At 41.3% G+C, this 16,701-nt stretch overlaps 1 protein-coding gene across 3 annotated transcripts in view; it reads right to left on the bottom strand.

The window, feature by feature from the left end:
• CNGA3 (cyclic nucleotide gated channel subunit alpha 3) overlaps window positions 1-12,992 on the bottom strand; it is a 35,966-nt gene extending 22,974 nt beyond the window's left edge. Inside the window, exons 1-4 of one of the 3 annotated variants that reach the window (XM_061629408.1) lie at window positions 12,892-12,992; window positions 8,193-8,309; window positions 6,466-6,636; window positions 1,548-1,601 (exon numbers count right to left, since the gene is read on the bottom strand). In XM_061629408.1, the coding sequence (XP_061485392.1) occupies window positions 1,548-1,601; window positions 6,466-6,636; window positions 8,193-8,309; window positions 12,892-12,992 (443 nt within the window). The remainder of the gene's footprint in view (window positions 1-1,547; window positions 1,602-6,465; window positions 6,637-8,192; window positions 8,310-12,891) is intronic. The other 2 variants (XM_061629407.1, XM_061629409.1) reach the window with 2 other exon arrangements.
• Between the last annotated feature and the right edge of the window lie 3,709 nt (window positions 12,993-16,701).

The following is a 16,701-nucleotide window of genomic DNA, read 5'->3' as shown; positions in this document are numbered from 1 at the left end:
CTCAGATATAATCTTTTAAGTTACTGCGGGTACATTCATACATGTACTTTACAACTAGCTTAATGACATAATGCCTCCCTCTGTGAAGTTCACATTTGACCAGAGGGATCTCTGTGTTAAATTAATGCTGGGAAATCTTTCCCCTGAACTACTTGAAGGAAATAACTGTAAACATTCAAGAACAGAGTATTTCTAGTTCAATCCTTCTGGACAAGGTGTCCTTTTAAAAAGTAGAATCACCTCTACACTGTTACTCAGATCAAGGTCTAGGTCTGGATATGTAGGATAGCCAATACCTTGTTGCTCAACCTTGGAGAACAGAAGAGCTGTAACTTCCTCCCCACTGAAATGGCAGTGCAAACTGTACAGAAGTGAAGGAAGTTTACAAATGAAGCTAATGTCAGAATAAACCACTATTGTTTGGAAAGGCACATGCAAAGACATCCTGAAATGTGTTTGGAAAGAACACCTTGCACAATGTTAAACATGGGAGAGATCAAGAGAGACATAGGCCTGGTTCACATGTCACAATAAGCCACAGTTTGTTTTAAATCACAGTTTGTGAAAATGCCTTCCCTCCATCAGGTGGGTTCTTTACCCACCCGCATGTGGCTCTTGTTTATTTCTAGCTTACTGCTTGTGGTTTGTTTGAAATAAACTATGGTTTGGGTTCAGAAGACATGACAAGCCATAGTATGACTTGCTTGAGCCCCAACAAGCCATACTATGAGCCATGCCTGTGCTACATCCAAACCAGTAGTGATGGTTTGTTTCTCCCAAAGAAACCATGATTAGAAAGCCAAGAACAAAACCTTGGCTTCAGATCATGGTTTGTTAGGAGAGAAACAAAGCAGGAGCCCAGCTCTGAATGTAACACTAAGCCAGCCATTTCCCCATTGAAGTAAGTAAGGAGTGGAGTGGAGTGTATTCACAGTGTGTGCACAGCTCACACACCAGCGAATTTACTTAAATGTGGTTTATGGTGTTTTGCTTTGCCTTTAAATGTTTTTATGTTTTATTTATTTTATTTATTTATTAAATTTATATACCGCCCGACTAGCAATAGCTAGTTGTTGTACACTGCTCTGACATTTGAGAGAGGGCAGTATATAAATACTCTTATAAGCAAGCAAGCGCACACAGCCAGGGAGACAGAGGTAGATAAGCATATAAACTTAAAAGTTTGGGTAGATTTTATTTCTAAACTTAAATGTGCACAAATCTAGGAGAGACTCCACAAAATCAGCCAGGGAGACCAGGATTTAAAGTAAGGATATAAATTATATATACTGGTGGTCCCCCCCCCTAAATACTATGGCAGGGAAATTCCTAATTAGCAGCATTGTTAGCAAGGAAGAAAAGGATAGCTTGTCATCTACTAGCCAAGAAGGAAAAGAAGAAATCTTACTCCTGCAAAAGCATTATAGCTGTATTAGGGTTTAAAAAGAGACAAAGAGGAAAACTGATCTACAATTGTCTGCAGCACGTTTTGCAAAGTGGGAAAATTACGGTGGGACTAGGCAAGACCCAGGTTATCTATGTTGTACTTTTCACTGGTGTTATTGGAGTAGTTGATGTTAAATCTGGCCAGAGCCCATTGACTACAGTGAGTCGAAGTTAACCCATGAATTAATAAACTAAAGAACAAGAGAGAGAACAGCATGAAACACATCGGCCACTTCGTGCATCCATCCTTACCTCCCTCCTCTACTGAACTGTTAGGCCTTCCCAGATGCTGACAACATTGTTAATGTTGGCTGCAGCACTAAGCCCATTGCATAACTATCCAGGGCACTGGTTGCCTTTGTTCACGTGCAGCCCATACACGTTTGTGACCATGCCTGGTGCTTGAAGCAGTTTAGCCTGTTCTCAGGCATATTAATGCTTGACAGTTGAGGATCTGGCTATTTATAGCATCCATTTGGCTGTGACTCTTAAATGTTACTCAAGCCTTTCCAATCATCCTCACAGGAGCATTGCCAAGACTTACTAGGCGGTAAACAGAAATACAGAGCAGAGGCGTGGCTGGAACACTACAATTAGAGAAAGGGGATATCTAATTGAGAGCCCAGTTTGAATGTTTGTCATTTGGAGGGGGGTGGGATTCGCAGGAGTATAAGTGATGTATGCTTTTGAGTCTCTGTCTCGGATGGTACGTATGAAATGGGGACTCAGAATTCCAAATCATGGTATTATCTTCCAACATAAGTTAACCTATGAGGCCTGCACTTAATGAATGCCCAGATCAGCCTCAGAAATCTTGTGATCAACAGCGGATAGTGCTATATACACTGTTCATAGATTCCTGCAATGGAGCCCCTTTGACCTCTTCCAGTCATCAAGAGGCTGCTACTCAAACTTGTATTGTTAAATAGCATTGCTTTGGCTTTTGGCTATTTGCCGCCCTGGACTCCTTTGGAGGAAGAGTGCGTGCGACAGTCATCTGATTAATACATTTATTTATTAATGTATTTATTATGCTGGAAGGAAGGGCGGGATATAAATCAAATAATAAATAAATAAATAAAATTGGAAAAGCCCTTGTTTGTTGACCGACTTTGGACAAGAGAACAGCATGATTAGTCTAACAAAACTAGCAAATTATGTTTTGGGGGATGTGTGTGTGAGAGAGAGAGAGTGAGTGTGTGTGTGTGTGTGAGTGAGTGAGTGAGGGGGGGACGAGCTTCTATGTTGCTAGGATTCCTGGGGAGGACATGCAGTGCTTCTCAGTGTTTTTTCCAGAACAGAGGCACACTGCATACTCCTGCGTGGAATGCTTGTCAGTGAAAAAGACCAAGGCACCTTAAGCAGGGGCAAATTTACACTCACTGTAAGAGTGTTTCAAAAGCAGCTCTTTCTCCCCCATAACAATGAATGGCAACCAGGCCCACTGGCAGCATCTGGCACCCACAGGCACCTTGGGAAGGCCCAGCACACACACCTTAGCAGGGCCCATTGGCTCTGACACCTATCCTTGGCCCCCATAACACTGGATGGGAGATTGTTACAAGCTACCAATTACAATGTCCAACAATGCCCCTGAAGGACTGATGTAGCTGCCCACCAAGGCCACCAGGTATCCCAGCTGATGAGGGGGGGACTGGTGTAGGAGGAGGCCCACTTAGGATATTTTGCCACGGATCTGCTCAGATCTGGAGCCAGCCACGATGGCAACCATTCACTTGAGTGGAAGAAAGCAAAGAAATGCACTTGAATATATTTACACAAATATATTTGCATTATCTCTTTGCCTTCCCGACTTAACCCAAACTATATTTGTAAGCTTGAACGGTGTCTCAAATTTTGATCAACCCTTCCTCTATTTTCAGTGTTAACTGGCTTTTTCCAGGCTTGAACTATGGTCATTCAAGCTGCAGTAAGCAAATGAACAGCCATCTCTTGGTCTTGATTACAACCTCCTTGTTGTATCAAAATAATACTATCAAGGGGTCCTTTGGGCTTATACATCCTGTGATTTTATGTACTGAAAAATGGAGCTTGTTTATTTCTTACTGGAGTGAGAGAATGCAAGATGAAGAAAACCTGTATGTGTCATTGGGAGAAATATAAACCGAGTAACTCTTATTTTTGGACTTACAATGAATGTCTTATTTTTGCACTCCCAATGTTTCTTATCTTTATATATACACTTCTGTTAATGCAGATCTTTCTATATTTAAATATATACAGGCATACCCCGCTTAACATTGCTTCAACGTTGCCTCGCTATAATGTACATGCTCCATACGTCCCCATACCCCGCTTAACGTTCGCACGCTTCGCAATAACGTACACTTTATTGGCATGATGCCGCTGCCATCTAGTGGTGACTGTGTGAAGTACAAGTGAAGACAATTGCTTCACTTAAAGTAGATTTTCACTTAAAGTATACTCTCCGGTCCCATTGCGAACATTAAAGCGGGGTATGCCTGTAGTTTGTATAACTATCTATATTTAAGTAATAAAAAAAATTAAAAGAAAGAAAAAATTCACAGAGTCGCCATTAGTGTGAGAGGTAAATCAGTTTCTTCCGCCTGATGGCATCAGCCCTTGAGAACCTACGCTTCTCCTGTTTGCATAGATTTTTGGAAGAGGAGGAGGCCCATGGAGGGTATGTTGCCAAGGGCGTACCCAGACCTGGGGCTCATCTACCCAGGGGGTTACTGTGTATCTGGTGCTACTCACATCCCCTTTTAATTTTCATGGTTCACATGACGTTACTGGCAAACAGAAGCTACCACACAGTTTTCCCCCTGTAAATCTGTACTAACCCAATCCTCTGATAATCCAAAAAGGGAAGGAAAAAAATCTTCACTCTGTATCTCTAGGGCTTGCAGATGCTTTGCTCTGATGCTTTTAGGTAGGTATGTCAATCGTTCCCCTATCCAGGCCCACTCCCCCCTCCTCTCCCATTCTGCAAACGTTTTTTATGTTGCTGCAAACGGTGGCTTTATTTCCCCCCAACAACTTGTATATAAAAGCATAACACTGCTCAAACAAAGATTTGTATTTCAGCTGTATTGTACCAGTGAAAATACAAATAATTGCACTTCCAGGTTGTTGTTTTTTTAAATGAAACTTACTGGTAGAACAAACTGAGCATGCTCAGTTGCCAGGTAACCAGAAGGGGTGGAAATGTTAAATTAGAGGCTGTGGCCTTTAGGAAACTATATGATTGATCCTTCCCCTCAAGTGTGAATAGAAACCACTGTGTTTGCAGCTGGTATTGAGTCCTTACTGCACCACATGGTGCAAACAGAAAACAGAGGTGAAAACAGTGTCTTTAGCACGAAGTTATGCTCCCATGAGGATAAGCCCCTGGAGTCAATCCTGATAGCAACTATTCACTTGAGTAGGAGAAACTAAAGAAATGGTCTTGGAGATGCCAGTACGCTGAGGGGTAAATCAGTTCCATGCCCTTGGTGATCTTGCTCCTATTGGCATAGCCTTTTGTTTCTTGGGAATGCTACAGTAGAGTTGTGAGAGAGTGTGTGCACACAGCAAGCACATAGAAATATCTGCTTGACTGAATAAGGAATAGGTATTCTAGGTATCAAAATTATACAAGCTTAAGGACTTAACATCTAGAGAGTATTCTGTTTCCACATGCCCATGAAATTTGCTACATAAGCATGAGAGCTGGCATCTGCTGCACCAGGAATATGATCTTCCAGATGTTGCTGTACTACAGTCCCTATCATTCCTGACCATTGACCATACTGGCTGGAGCTGATGGAAGATGGACTCCAACAACATCTGGAGGGCCACAGACTCCACTTTCTTTAGTGCTGTGTCTACTTCTCACTCTCTAACCAATGACTTCAGTTCTTTGCTTCCTCAACTTTGCTTCTGTATTCTCCCTTTCTCTTCTTATTTCTTGCCAAAATACTGTCAGCTTTTTGAATAATTGAATCTTGGGGCACACCTATGCAAATTTTTCATTCGCATTATTATTCTAATTGCAGAATTTTTGTTTTCTTGGTGTAAAATACAGAAGGTGTGTGGTGGTGGTAGCGGTCGGGTTGTCTCACAGAATAAACAAAGCTCTATTTGCCTTACATTGCAGACCATCCCTACTGCAAAATGGGCAACCAAGCTCTACATGTCATCCTGAGGATGGGAGGTCATAGAAGGAATCAAGCCTTCATAATCAAAGACCCTCCTCCGAGTTCCTACTCATAGGGAAGCTCGGAGGATGGCAACGCGGAAAAGGGCCTTTTCTGTGGTGGCCCCCGAACTGTGGAACGATCTCCCGGAGGAAATACGCCTGGCACCATCGTTAATATCTTTTCGGTGCCAGGTCAAAACTTTTCTTTTCACCCAGGCTTTTTAATTAATTATGTTTAGTATACGCTGACATTGTTTTAATTTTTAATAATTTTTAACTTTTTATATGTTTTATATTGATACATGTCTTGTACTTTGCTATTTCTTGTCTTGTGAACCGCCCAGAGAGCTTCGGCTATGGGGCGGTCTATAAGTTTAATGAAATAAATAAATAAATAATAAGCCTAGAATCCATATGATCAGGAGTACCAGGAAAGTATGACTCAGTGGATACATTCTCTGAAAGCTATTAACATAGACTTGAAGCCAGTCTTACAATATAAGCAAAAGCCACATCCAATTAAAGCCAATGGTCAGACTCCCATTTAATTTATGGGACAACATACAACATGGGTAGGGAATCTGTGGCCCTCCAGATGTCGTTAGACTCCAACTCCCATCAGCTCCAGCCAGTATGAGCAATGGTCAGGGATTATGGGATTTGGAGTCCAACAATATCTGGAGGGCCAAAGGCTCCCCATCCCTCGTGTACAGTAACTGGAGAAGGGCTCCTAAGGGCAAGTGTGCCTGCATTTCAATACCACACTAAGTACTGTTCTGCTCCAAACAATATTGTTCTTCTTCTCTAAACCCAGCATCCAAAACAAATATTCTTCCACAGAAACCATATCCACTTACTTTTTCAATCCACCTGCTTCTTCACAGTTTAACTGGGTGTTGCTGTCTCTACTTGGAACATCTTTGAGCTCTGGCCCCCGGATTCGCTCGAGAAAAGAATCCGGCCGTTGGTCTTCATGATGCAGGTGCCTCCTAGCCCACGATCTCAGTGATAAGATAAACCATGATAACCTGAAAGGAAGGAGGGGACGAGCAGGCAGTATGAACATGAACTGACCAGGGTAATGTTAATATCTAGAGACTTCAGAAGGTTTCGCAAGGCTGGCATTCAACTTGTCATTATCACTGCAGGCCCATTCACAACTTTCACAAACAGAAGGTGTGTATAGAACCCATTCCCTTATCCACCTCACTCCTTCCATTTTGATGCCTGCATTGGACGCAGTGAGTATGCACACCTCAATCTGCAGCTTCTTTAAATTTCAAAAACTGAAGTAAAGATTACACATGTGTGTAGGAACATATGTATATTTGTCACATCTAGGTGGGGGCAGGGTTAAGGGAGTGAACAAGTGCCTGGCTATTGGGCCAGCCTCAGGCATTTTGCTGCCTGACGCGCAGCAGTAAATACTCCTCTCCCCTCCAGTCAAGCTTCATAGTTGCCAAGACTATCCAAGTTATTTTGGCACTTGAAAGAGAAAATCCCATAAGCACTTCTCTTTTCCCCAGGCAACAACAACACAAGAGCAGTAAATTAACTAACAGTTTGCTGCCATTTCACAACATCCAGAAACATCTGGCTGAGGCAGCCACCCCACTTTGCCTAACAGCAGGGCTGTTCCCTGCATGGTCCCACACTCACCCTGTTTTAAAGCTGTGAATGAGACTGTGCTATTGATGTATTCATAAGATGTGAATGAGCCTTGTGCTACTGATGTATTCGTAAGATGGACTAAGTCCAAAGTAAGCCAACAAAAAGCTTTCACATTCTGTGTTCTCCACTGTTAATGCAGAGACCAAGCTATTTTCGCTGAGCAGGTTCTCTGGCAATGATAGCAACACAACCTCCTTCACGTAATCTTAAGCTGCTACAAGATAACAATTCTTTGTCAAAGTGGCATGGTGAACATTTGGCTTTTGTCCAAACAATATTCTGGAGAAAAATCTTCAGTGACGGTAAAAGGGGACTGATTCAGTATTTTACTAAGTCATTTTTATGCCAATATTCACAAACGTACATGCATGTACTTTCACATATGCTAGACTCTTGCTTACAACCAACAAAATGTTGAGAACATAATGTGCTGCAAGGGCTTAGTGCTGCTTCACACACCAGCATTTTAGTTGGTGATGAGACAAGCTCCATTGTGGCTTTGAGACCTCCAAGAACATCATGGATCAGCCCCACCTCCTAGAAAACTTTTGATATGGGAGTTAGGCAAAATATGAAATATGACCTTCTACCTCTGATAGAAAGGCAAAAGAAGTTTTGCCAACAATACCAAGATTTCACTGTCAGTATTACATTTCTCACTGAACTAAATCAGAATGTGCTTTCAAACATCTCCTTGATTACCCCAAGTGACACATCCAGAAACTAGACCAACCTAATCATACAGATCAAGGTCAACTTATCCTCTATTTCTTTTATAAGAGCTTGATATTAACTAAATTCATTTCATAGGCATTATCATTGGCCATCCTCATTTCATCCCTTTGCTTCCAATGCTAGATACCATTAACCACTTGCAAGGTCACTGCTCTGGCATTTTCTAAATGAAGCTTACCTAGCCATTGCTCCACTCCCAGCGAATGAGCTTCTTCGAGATTCAGACAGGCCGCCTGTCTCCATGGAAATGACTCTCTGCAATTCGGAAGATGTGTCCTCACACAGCGAGTGAGTCCTTTAGAATCAAATAGTAAAAACCAGTAGAACAACACATTTAGCTCCGCTTGACGCTTACTTGCTATTCCTTGAGCTCTTCCATTTCGGCAACAACCGTAGAGGAACATGCATTCCTTGCTCAGTCACAAATACCATTACTGTCACGAGTGACATGATGAAAACGCAGTACATTAATAATCTTCCGCCTGAGTTCTGCATGCCCTGATGACCATGAGAATTTTGCCACATAGAACTTAGTGACAGATGCATTGTCTGTGCATTTATTAGTCTTTCTGCCAGACCCATTCTAGATGGTCAAGGCAGAAAAGAAAAGGTGAACAAATATATATATGCAGATATTTAGTTGGAATCAAAGCTGAAGAACTAAGAAACTCAACAGATGCTAAAATCCCCTTTGGGATGAGGGCAGGGGAGGAAATCCATTGTATGACTAAAGTTGTAGTCCTAACCCCACTTACTTCTGGTAAGGATTGCACTGTAAGGTTACAGTTCTATACTCAAATAACCTAGGAATATGTCCCATTGAATTCAATGGCCCTTATTGTTGACAAGAATGCACTGCAAGAGGTACATTAGAGGACCAGCATTTGTATATATGAGCTTAAGTAGCTCTTTTTATATAGTATTATAGTATTCTATTATATACAGTATTATATATTCTTCACATTGTTTTCTTCTCACAGTAACCCATTGGGTGGCAGACTCTCTAGGATCACCATTTCACAAATGGTAGACAAAGGCAGTGGGCTGTATTTGACTAGGGCCACGTTCACACCATACATTAATTCAACTATTATTCCACTTTAAATAGTCATGGCTTCCCCAAAGAATCCTGGGAAGTATAGTTTGTGAAGGATGCTGACAGTTGCTAGGAGACTCCTATTCCCCTCACAGTGGATTTCCAGAGTGGTTTTAACAGTCAGTCCCTCTTCCCAGAGAATTTTGGGGATTGTTGCTCTATGAAGGGAATAGGGGTCTCTTAACAACTCCCACCACCCTTCACAAACTACACTTCCCAGGATTCTCTGAGGGAAGCACTAAAAGCAACAGAGTTAAATAAACTGTGACTAACTTAAGTACATTGATTTCAGTGTATCTACTCTGAGTATGACTTAGTTGGATACAATCCTGGATGGAAGCAAACTTTTAGTCAAGAATATGGCTGAATATGCACCTAATCTCTAGAACCCTCCAAGTATGCCACATTATGCCTTCCATGGCTAATTGTCTTCCTAGCTTGACATTCTGGGTATCCACCCAAACAATCATTGTTTGGAAGTCATTAACTTGACTGAACCCTCTTACTCTTTATGCCACCTCATGTATCACCCTACTACCATATTTAACATGTAATGTTTTATTCCTTACACATTTTACACTTTACCGACCTATGTAAAGGATATCTCTGTCTCTACCATCTCCATCTCTGTCTTTGAGAAATGGAAAGCAAGCTCCCAGAGCATATCCACAGAGATGTTACTGGCATAGTAAACATTCTTGCAAACACTACACAATTATGGCTCACTATCTCCTGGTAAGTTTTCATAGTGTAGGTTGAGCCCAGAGGTGGTTCAATGCAATCTAGATAAACACTGGAGCATCATTATCTCACCATTTTTTGTCATTCCACCCCAAAATAGTGTCACTGTAGCCATACATGAAAATGTACAGGTGGGTGCAGAGCTTGGAAAAGTAACTTTTCTGAGCTCTGTGAATTACACATAACCCTTAAAAGAAATTTATTTTTAAAAAATGTTGAGCCAATACGATACAAGGTGGGGACAGGGGGGATGGAGAGAGAAGGTAGATTGAAATCTACTGGTAGATCTCTGAGTGAATTGCAAAAAACCAGCAAGGGTTTCTGCCTTCCTAGTATTGTCTAACAATTTCAACAACTAAAAAGCTTTCCCCACCACTACCTAAATTAGGTTGCTAAAAAAGAAACCTTGGAGTGCGAGGGGGGGGGAATCAGAAGTGGAAAGAACTTGTGAACTTGTTTCTGGTACTGATCCCAAATTCCTGGGCTGAGTATATGCTCAGAGGCACCCTGTTCCTTAATTATTACCATGTGTTCTGTCCACCCACCTGAGTCACTGTTTTCCACCTGGCCCCAGCTGGTCGACCTCAGGGTTTTAGCAAAAAGGACACCTGCAAGCTTGACATCTGCCCACCCTTGATGTAAATCAACTAATTAATGGTATAATAACTAGTATTAATGTAGCATTTTCTTGAGTGGTCCAACACTTGGAAAAATTCTGTGGACAAATGTAAATGGTTAGTTGATCCATGATACCTACAAATGTGACCCGAGCTTAGTTTCGCTTCCTGTTACATTATGGGGAATATAAAATACTGTTAGAATTAAGTGACATTCACATGGTAAAGCATATGTGAATTCTGAGACGCTCTTGGGGGCACAGGAGTTGCTTTTAGTCTAGATTCACTTTCTCTTGTTAGGGCTTCTTGCACTGATGTCTCTGCTACTTAGAAGGTATAAAAAACTAACCATAACTAATTATCCTAAAATACATACTTCTTAATGTTTTGGTCTTGAATATATCCAATTTCTGATTTTTGAGCCTTCCTGTTAATTTCCAGTATTCTCCTTATGCATACACATGCTGAAATTTCTTTGCCCATCTTCCCCCACCCCCAAAATGGCACCCCTAACTATACAATTGCCTTTTTTTCAGAATTCAATTGTTATAAAGCCTGAATAAAACCCTTCAGGGAAAGGCTGTAGCTCAGGGTTAGAGTGCATGCCTCATATACAAACATTCCTAGGTTCAATCCCTGGTGTCTCCTGGTAAAGCCAGGAAAGATCCCTGCCTGAAACCCTGGAGAGTTGGTGCCAATCAGGGTCTACAATACTAAGGTAGATGGACAACTCTGACTCGGTATGAGGAACGAATGGACGTGTTTACTTCAGTTTCTCTCCATTCTTCATTTTTCCAGTCTTAAATTCAGTTCTCCACATTTCTGCATCAGTTTTCCATTTTTTTTAAAAAAAAGTACTCATGAAAATTCATCAGCATTTTAGTATGCATTTCTCCTAATACACACATTTGTGTGTGTAATTTTGCCTAATATGCATACTTTTGGAAGCAATTTCCCCTAACATAATGCATTTTTGTACACATTATTTGGTTGGAGAACTGCACCACAAAATTCAGACAAGGGCAGATGTGAAGAATAGCTGTTTTTCAGTTTGTATATTGTTTTACAAAGTACAAACTAGGTAGATTTGCCTTTCAATGTGAACTGAATTGAATTTCTCCCCATCCTTACCTGTAAAAAGCTGCTTCCTCTGTTCCTAAAATGCTGTTAAACATAACATTAAGATACTTTATTCTACCAGTATGAATTCAGACATAGACTATCTGCTGGGAAGTAAAATCAAATCAAATTTCAGGAAAAATCAGTGCAGAAATAGCTGGGTCTGATGAACATCCGTTATGTATTCCAAAGGTTATGTGAGTTTAAAGTTCCCATTTTAAACAGTCATTTGGCAAACATAGGCTGCCCTCAAGGAGCATGCTTCCCAAAAGAGAGAGGGTTGCCACCAGACTATATAGATGCAAAAGTCAGTAGGGCAGGAAATAAAGCACCAGTCTATGCATGCGCTTTTGTGTTGTGAGGAGCTGCTATTGCATGTGTGTGGGTGAGAGAGGAAATGTTGCTGCATTTGAGAGAGAGAATTCACATTGAACATGCTAGCGCTGCAAAAGGCATAAATGTTTTCTCCATGCTTAATTATACTGTGACTTCAGTTGTAGTCCATGGCTTGGTTCCCTTCCTCAAGCAATCTGTTTTGCATAATCTGTCAGCCGCAAGCTTGGCTAACTCCCTTGAGCATATAACATCTGTGTTGAGGGATCTGAACGGGCTGCCAGTCTGCTACAGATCCAGGTTGAGGATTTACTGTGGGTTTATAAAACCCTGCCATAAAAATGTACTCTCTGCTCATTCTAAGCAAAGAAGATCATAACATATCGGTTTCAAAGAATATGGGAATAACTCAACCAAAATAAATTACTTTTAATTCCTATTAATTTCAGTGGGGAGATTAAAGAGACACAATAACTTTGGACTAGGCCAGGGGTTGCCAACTTTTTTCGGTCCATGGGCACATTTAGATTTTTCAGCAACTGCTATGGGCTCCACCTCCTGTACCCACTTCACCCATCCCACGTCAGCCCCCCTGAGATAGAGAAACAATGTCCATGTGCACATGCTTCACTTTTAAAAGTCAGTTCCAGCAGAAATAATGTGAGCCTTCGCAGAGCTGATAGAAGTGTCACTCTTCCAACTTTCTCCTTCAACTCTATGTGCTTTTAAGGAAGAAAAGGGTAACCACCTCATCATCTTATGACTCAAGGGGCAATGTGTTGAGGAAGGGGCTCAGAGGCTTTGTGAGCACCAAGGGAAGGTGTAAAGGGCATTATTGCACCCATGGGTGCCATGCTGGTGAGCCCTGTAAACTATACTCCCATAAATAAATACTTCCCTACTGTTTGGGATTTAGGTTGTACTTTATTTGGGGGGTGAGGATATATTGAAAGATGCAGAACATAGTTTACCTGGTAAATCCATTTTCAAGCCTATCAAGGTCATCAGCCACAGTCTTCACAGACAGCCTATGGCCAGCAGGACAGGAGTGATAGGTATCAACTTTAGCCATTTTGCTTTACATATCAGCCTTCAAACAGTACCTGAAATATAGGAAGAATGTATTGTGAATCCTGCATTACAGAGTAGAAACTTCACATATATGTGTGTGTATCTAGGGAATAAAAAGAGCACAATCTGTAAGGAGATGGTTAAACCTGCATGGAGAGATTTTAAGCATGTTTCTTAGAAGACAATCCCATTAATTTAAAAGGGGCTTTACTCCCTAATATTTAAGACTGCAGCCCCAGCACTAAACTAGATGTGACATTAATTGTATCATAACATTTGCATGCATGTCTCTTTTTTTCACTCACATAATGCTTGACTTGACTCTAAGAGGTCTTCTGTATCTCTAAAAGTTGTGTAGAGGGAAGGGAGAATTCCACCTTGTGGTTTTTCCCATTACAGAGTTGCAAGAACACCTGCTCTTGGCTGACTTTCTCTTCTAAAGATACAGGATCAGTCTCAGGCCCAGAACCTGGCAAACCTACTTATATATTTTCACAACAGCAGTGTGAGATAAGTTAGTTGGCGACTAACCCAAGTTAGGAAGTGAGCAAAACAATGAGCAGTGAGTTTAAATGTAGCACTGCACATGCTTAGAGTATTTTCTTTTTATTTATTAAGGTGGTAAAAATGATTTTGTTTGTGTTTTGATAAGAGTTGGGAAACTGCACATGGTCAGAGTTTTTTTTTTCGTAGTCCACAAAATCTTATGCAATAATAAATTTGCTAGTCTTTAAGATAACACAAGACATATTTTCTGGTACCTTATTTTATGTATTCCTTTTTGGGGAAGGGGGGAATCACCTTAATCCAGCCTTGAGCTTAATCAATTAAAAATATATATAAATTTGGTTTCACATATTTATTAATACCATACAATCCTATACGTCTCTGCTCTGAAATAAGTTCGGTTGAGTTCAATAGAACTTACCCCCAGTTTAAATGTGTATAGTATTATATTCCCCCTCTAGGATGCACACCTTAACGTGGTGAGGGGGTTTGAGAGTATTGAAGAAGCTGAGAGCAATGCTGTCAGGAGTTTTGACCAAGGGGCTAGACTCCTAGCAGGGGCACCCACAGTGGAATGGTCAAAGCTGAGACACCAGGCTAAGTTGCATCCAAACGCAGAGGAAGGCAATGGTAAAGCACCTCTGAATATCTCTTACCACGAAAACCCTATGAACAGAGTACCCAAAATTCAACACGAGATAGTGCTGGAAGATGAGACCCCCAGGTCAGATCAAGCTACTGGGGAAGAACAAAGGACAAGTACGAATAGCGCTGTGACTAAGGACGCAGCTGGGTCAAAGCCAAAAGGAAGCCCAGAGGCTGATGCGCACAGATGCGAAAGGAGAGTCCAGAGTTGTACGACGCACACAATAGGAACATGGAATGTGAGAAGCATGAACCAAGGAAAGTTAGAAATTGTCAAGCAAGAAATGGAACGCATCAACATCACAATACTTGGTGTGAACGAACTAAAATGGACGGGAATGGGACATTTTCAATCAGGCAACCACAAAATATTTTATGCAGGAAATGAGAAATCAAGAAGAAATGGGGTTGCTTTAATAGTGAGAAGTGATGTAGCAAGAGCAATTAAGAGCTACAACGCAAGGTCTGAGTGAGTTATATCAATGAGATTAAACAGGAAACATATCAACATAAACATCATCCAAGTCTATGCTCCGATGGCAAACGCAGAAGAAGAGGAATTGGAGAGGTTTTATGCAGACGTACAGGAAGAAATTGATCACACACCAAAACAAGATGTGCTGATAATCATGGGGGATTGGAATGCAAAAGTAGGGAACAGAGAAGAATTAGGAATTGTGGGAAAATGGGGCCTAGGATTCAGAAATGAAGCAGGAGAAAGACTTATTGAATTCTGTGAAGCCAATAATTTGTTTCTTGCAAACACATTTTTTGAGCAACCGAAAAGACGACTGTATACATGGACATCACCAAATGGTCAATTGTTGTTATGTGCCTCCAAGTTGACTACGACTTATGGCGACCCTATGAATCAGCGACCTCCAAGAGCATCTGTTATGAACCACCCTGTTCAGATCTTGTAAGTTCAGGTCTGTGGCTTCCTTTATGGAATCAATCCATCTATTGTTTGGCCTTCCTCTTTTTCTACTCCCTTCTGTTTTTCCCAGCATTATTGTCTTTTCTAGTGAATCATGTTTTCTCATGATGTGTCCAAAGTATGATAACCTCACTTACATCATTTTAGCTTCTAGTGATAGTTCTGGTTTAATTAGTTCATAGGGTCGCCATAAGTCGTAATCGACTTGGAGGCACATAACGACAACAATTCATGGTGGAGCCATTTGTTGTCAGGCTGGATGCAAAGTGTGCACATATGAACCTGTCATGTGACTAGCTTGCCACAAGCACAGACCAGTACTTTGCATACAGCCAGAAACTTTCATCAGCTGATTGAGTGATGGCAAGCCTCTACTTGTTACAATCTCTCACATAATGGCAGGTAACCTATACTGAAAAATTATGTGTACAAAGAGCATGTGAACTGTCCCTGAATCTCCAAAATATAAGTAACACTAACAAAATTATATCATAAAATGTCACAACATCAGACAAAAATGAAGGGAGAGAGTTCTTTTCACATATCGAAGTGATCTAAAATAGCTAATCAGGCTGGAGACAGATGATAGTTTATGAAGAGTTGAAGTTTTCCTGGGATCATTGTTGCCCATTATGTACCTATGGGGTGAGGGAACCTATGGCTCTCCAGATGTTGCTGGACTACAACTCCCATCATCCCTGACTATTGGCCATGCTGACTGGGGCTGGTAGGAGCTGAAGTTCAAAAACATCTGGAGGGCTACAAGTTTCCCAAATCTGGTGTACACACTCATTTTTAAGTACAAGTATTGTCTCTCTAGTCAGAGAGAGAGTACTACCAAATATTAACTTTTTGACACATACAAAAGGAATTCTTGGGCACTTTGGAAGACTCTGTTCTTAGCACGTTTGCGCATTTTTGTAGCCTCCCAGTGTCTAGACAGGAAGGGGAAAAAGAAAGAAAGAAAGAAAGAAAGAAAGAAAGAAAGAAAGAAAGAAAGAAAGAAAGAAAGAAAGAAAGAAAGAAAGAAAGAAAGAAAGAAAGAAAGAAAGAAAGAAAGAAAGAAAGCCATTTCCAGTCACTTGTCACAACTGGTTTTTCAAGAAAAATATGCCCTTTGCTAAATTCTAAGTTTCTAATATGAGAATTCCCAAGGTCACACAGTGACCTGATCAACCAGAGACATCCATTCCCAGTCTTTTATAGGGTTCTGCTTACTGTGGAGTGGAAGCAGACTCGCACTGGCATTGCCATCAACTCATCTTCAGTCCAGGTCAAGTAGCAGCGGGAGGGGAAGGGGAGGAAGAAAGGAGGACAATCTGCCCACGTCCCATTCTGTTCAAAGCAGTCTTTCTGCTAGAGGTCATCTTGTGGCAACCACCTCTGTTCCAAAAATGGAGCGTACGTGAAAAGACTCGGTACCTTGATTTGCTGATGTTGACAGTGTCTTCACTGAAGGGCTACAAAGTGGAGAGGTGGAGGCTGACATGATGGCTATCTTGCCAGGCTCCTCCCCACCCCCCAGGTTCTATTTCAGAAGGATGGTAACCGCTCTGGGTTCTGAGGCAGGGAGATATGGGGAAAGTCTATAACCATGGCAGGAGCCACAGTGGAGTCCAGT

Source organism: Rhineura floridana, chromosome 5 (genome assembly GCF_030035675.1).
Source record: "Rhineura floridana isolate rRhiFlo1 chromosome 5, rRhiFlo1.hap2, whole genome shotgun sequence".
In the NCBI taxonomy this organism is placed as follows: domain Eukaryota; kingdom Metazoa; phylum Chordata; class Lepidosauria; order Squamata; family Rhineuridae; genus Rhineura; species Rhineura floridana.
This window is presented reverse-complemented; position numbering and strand designations above follow the sequence as displayed.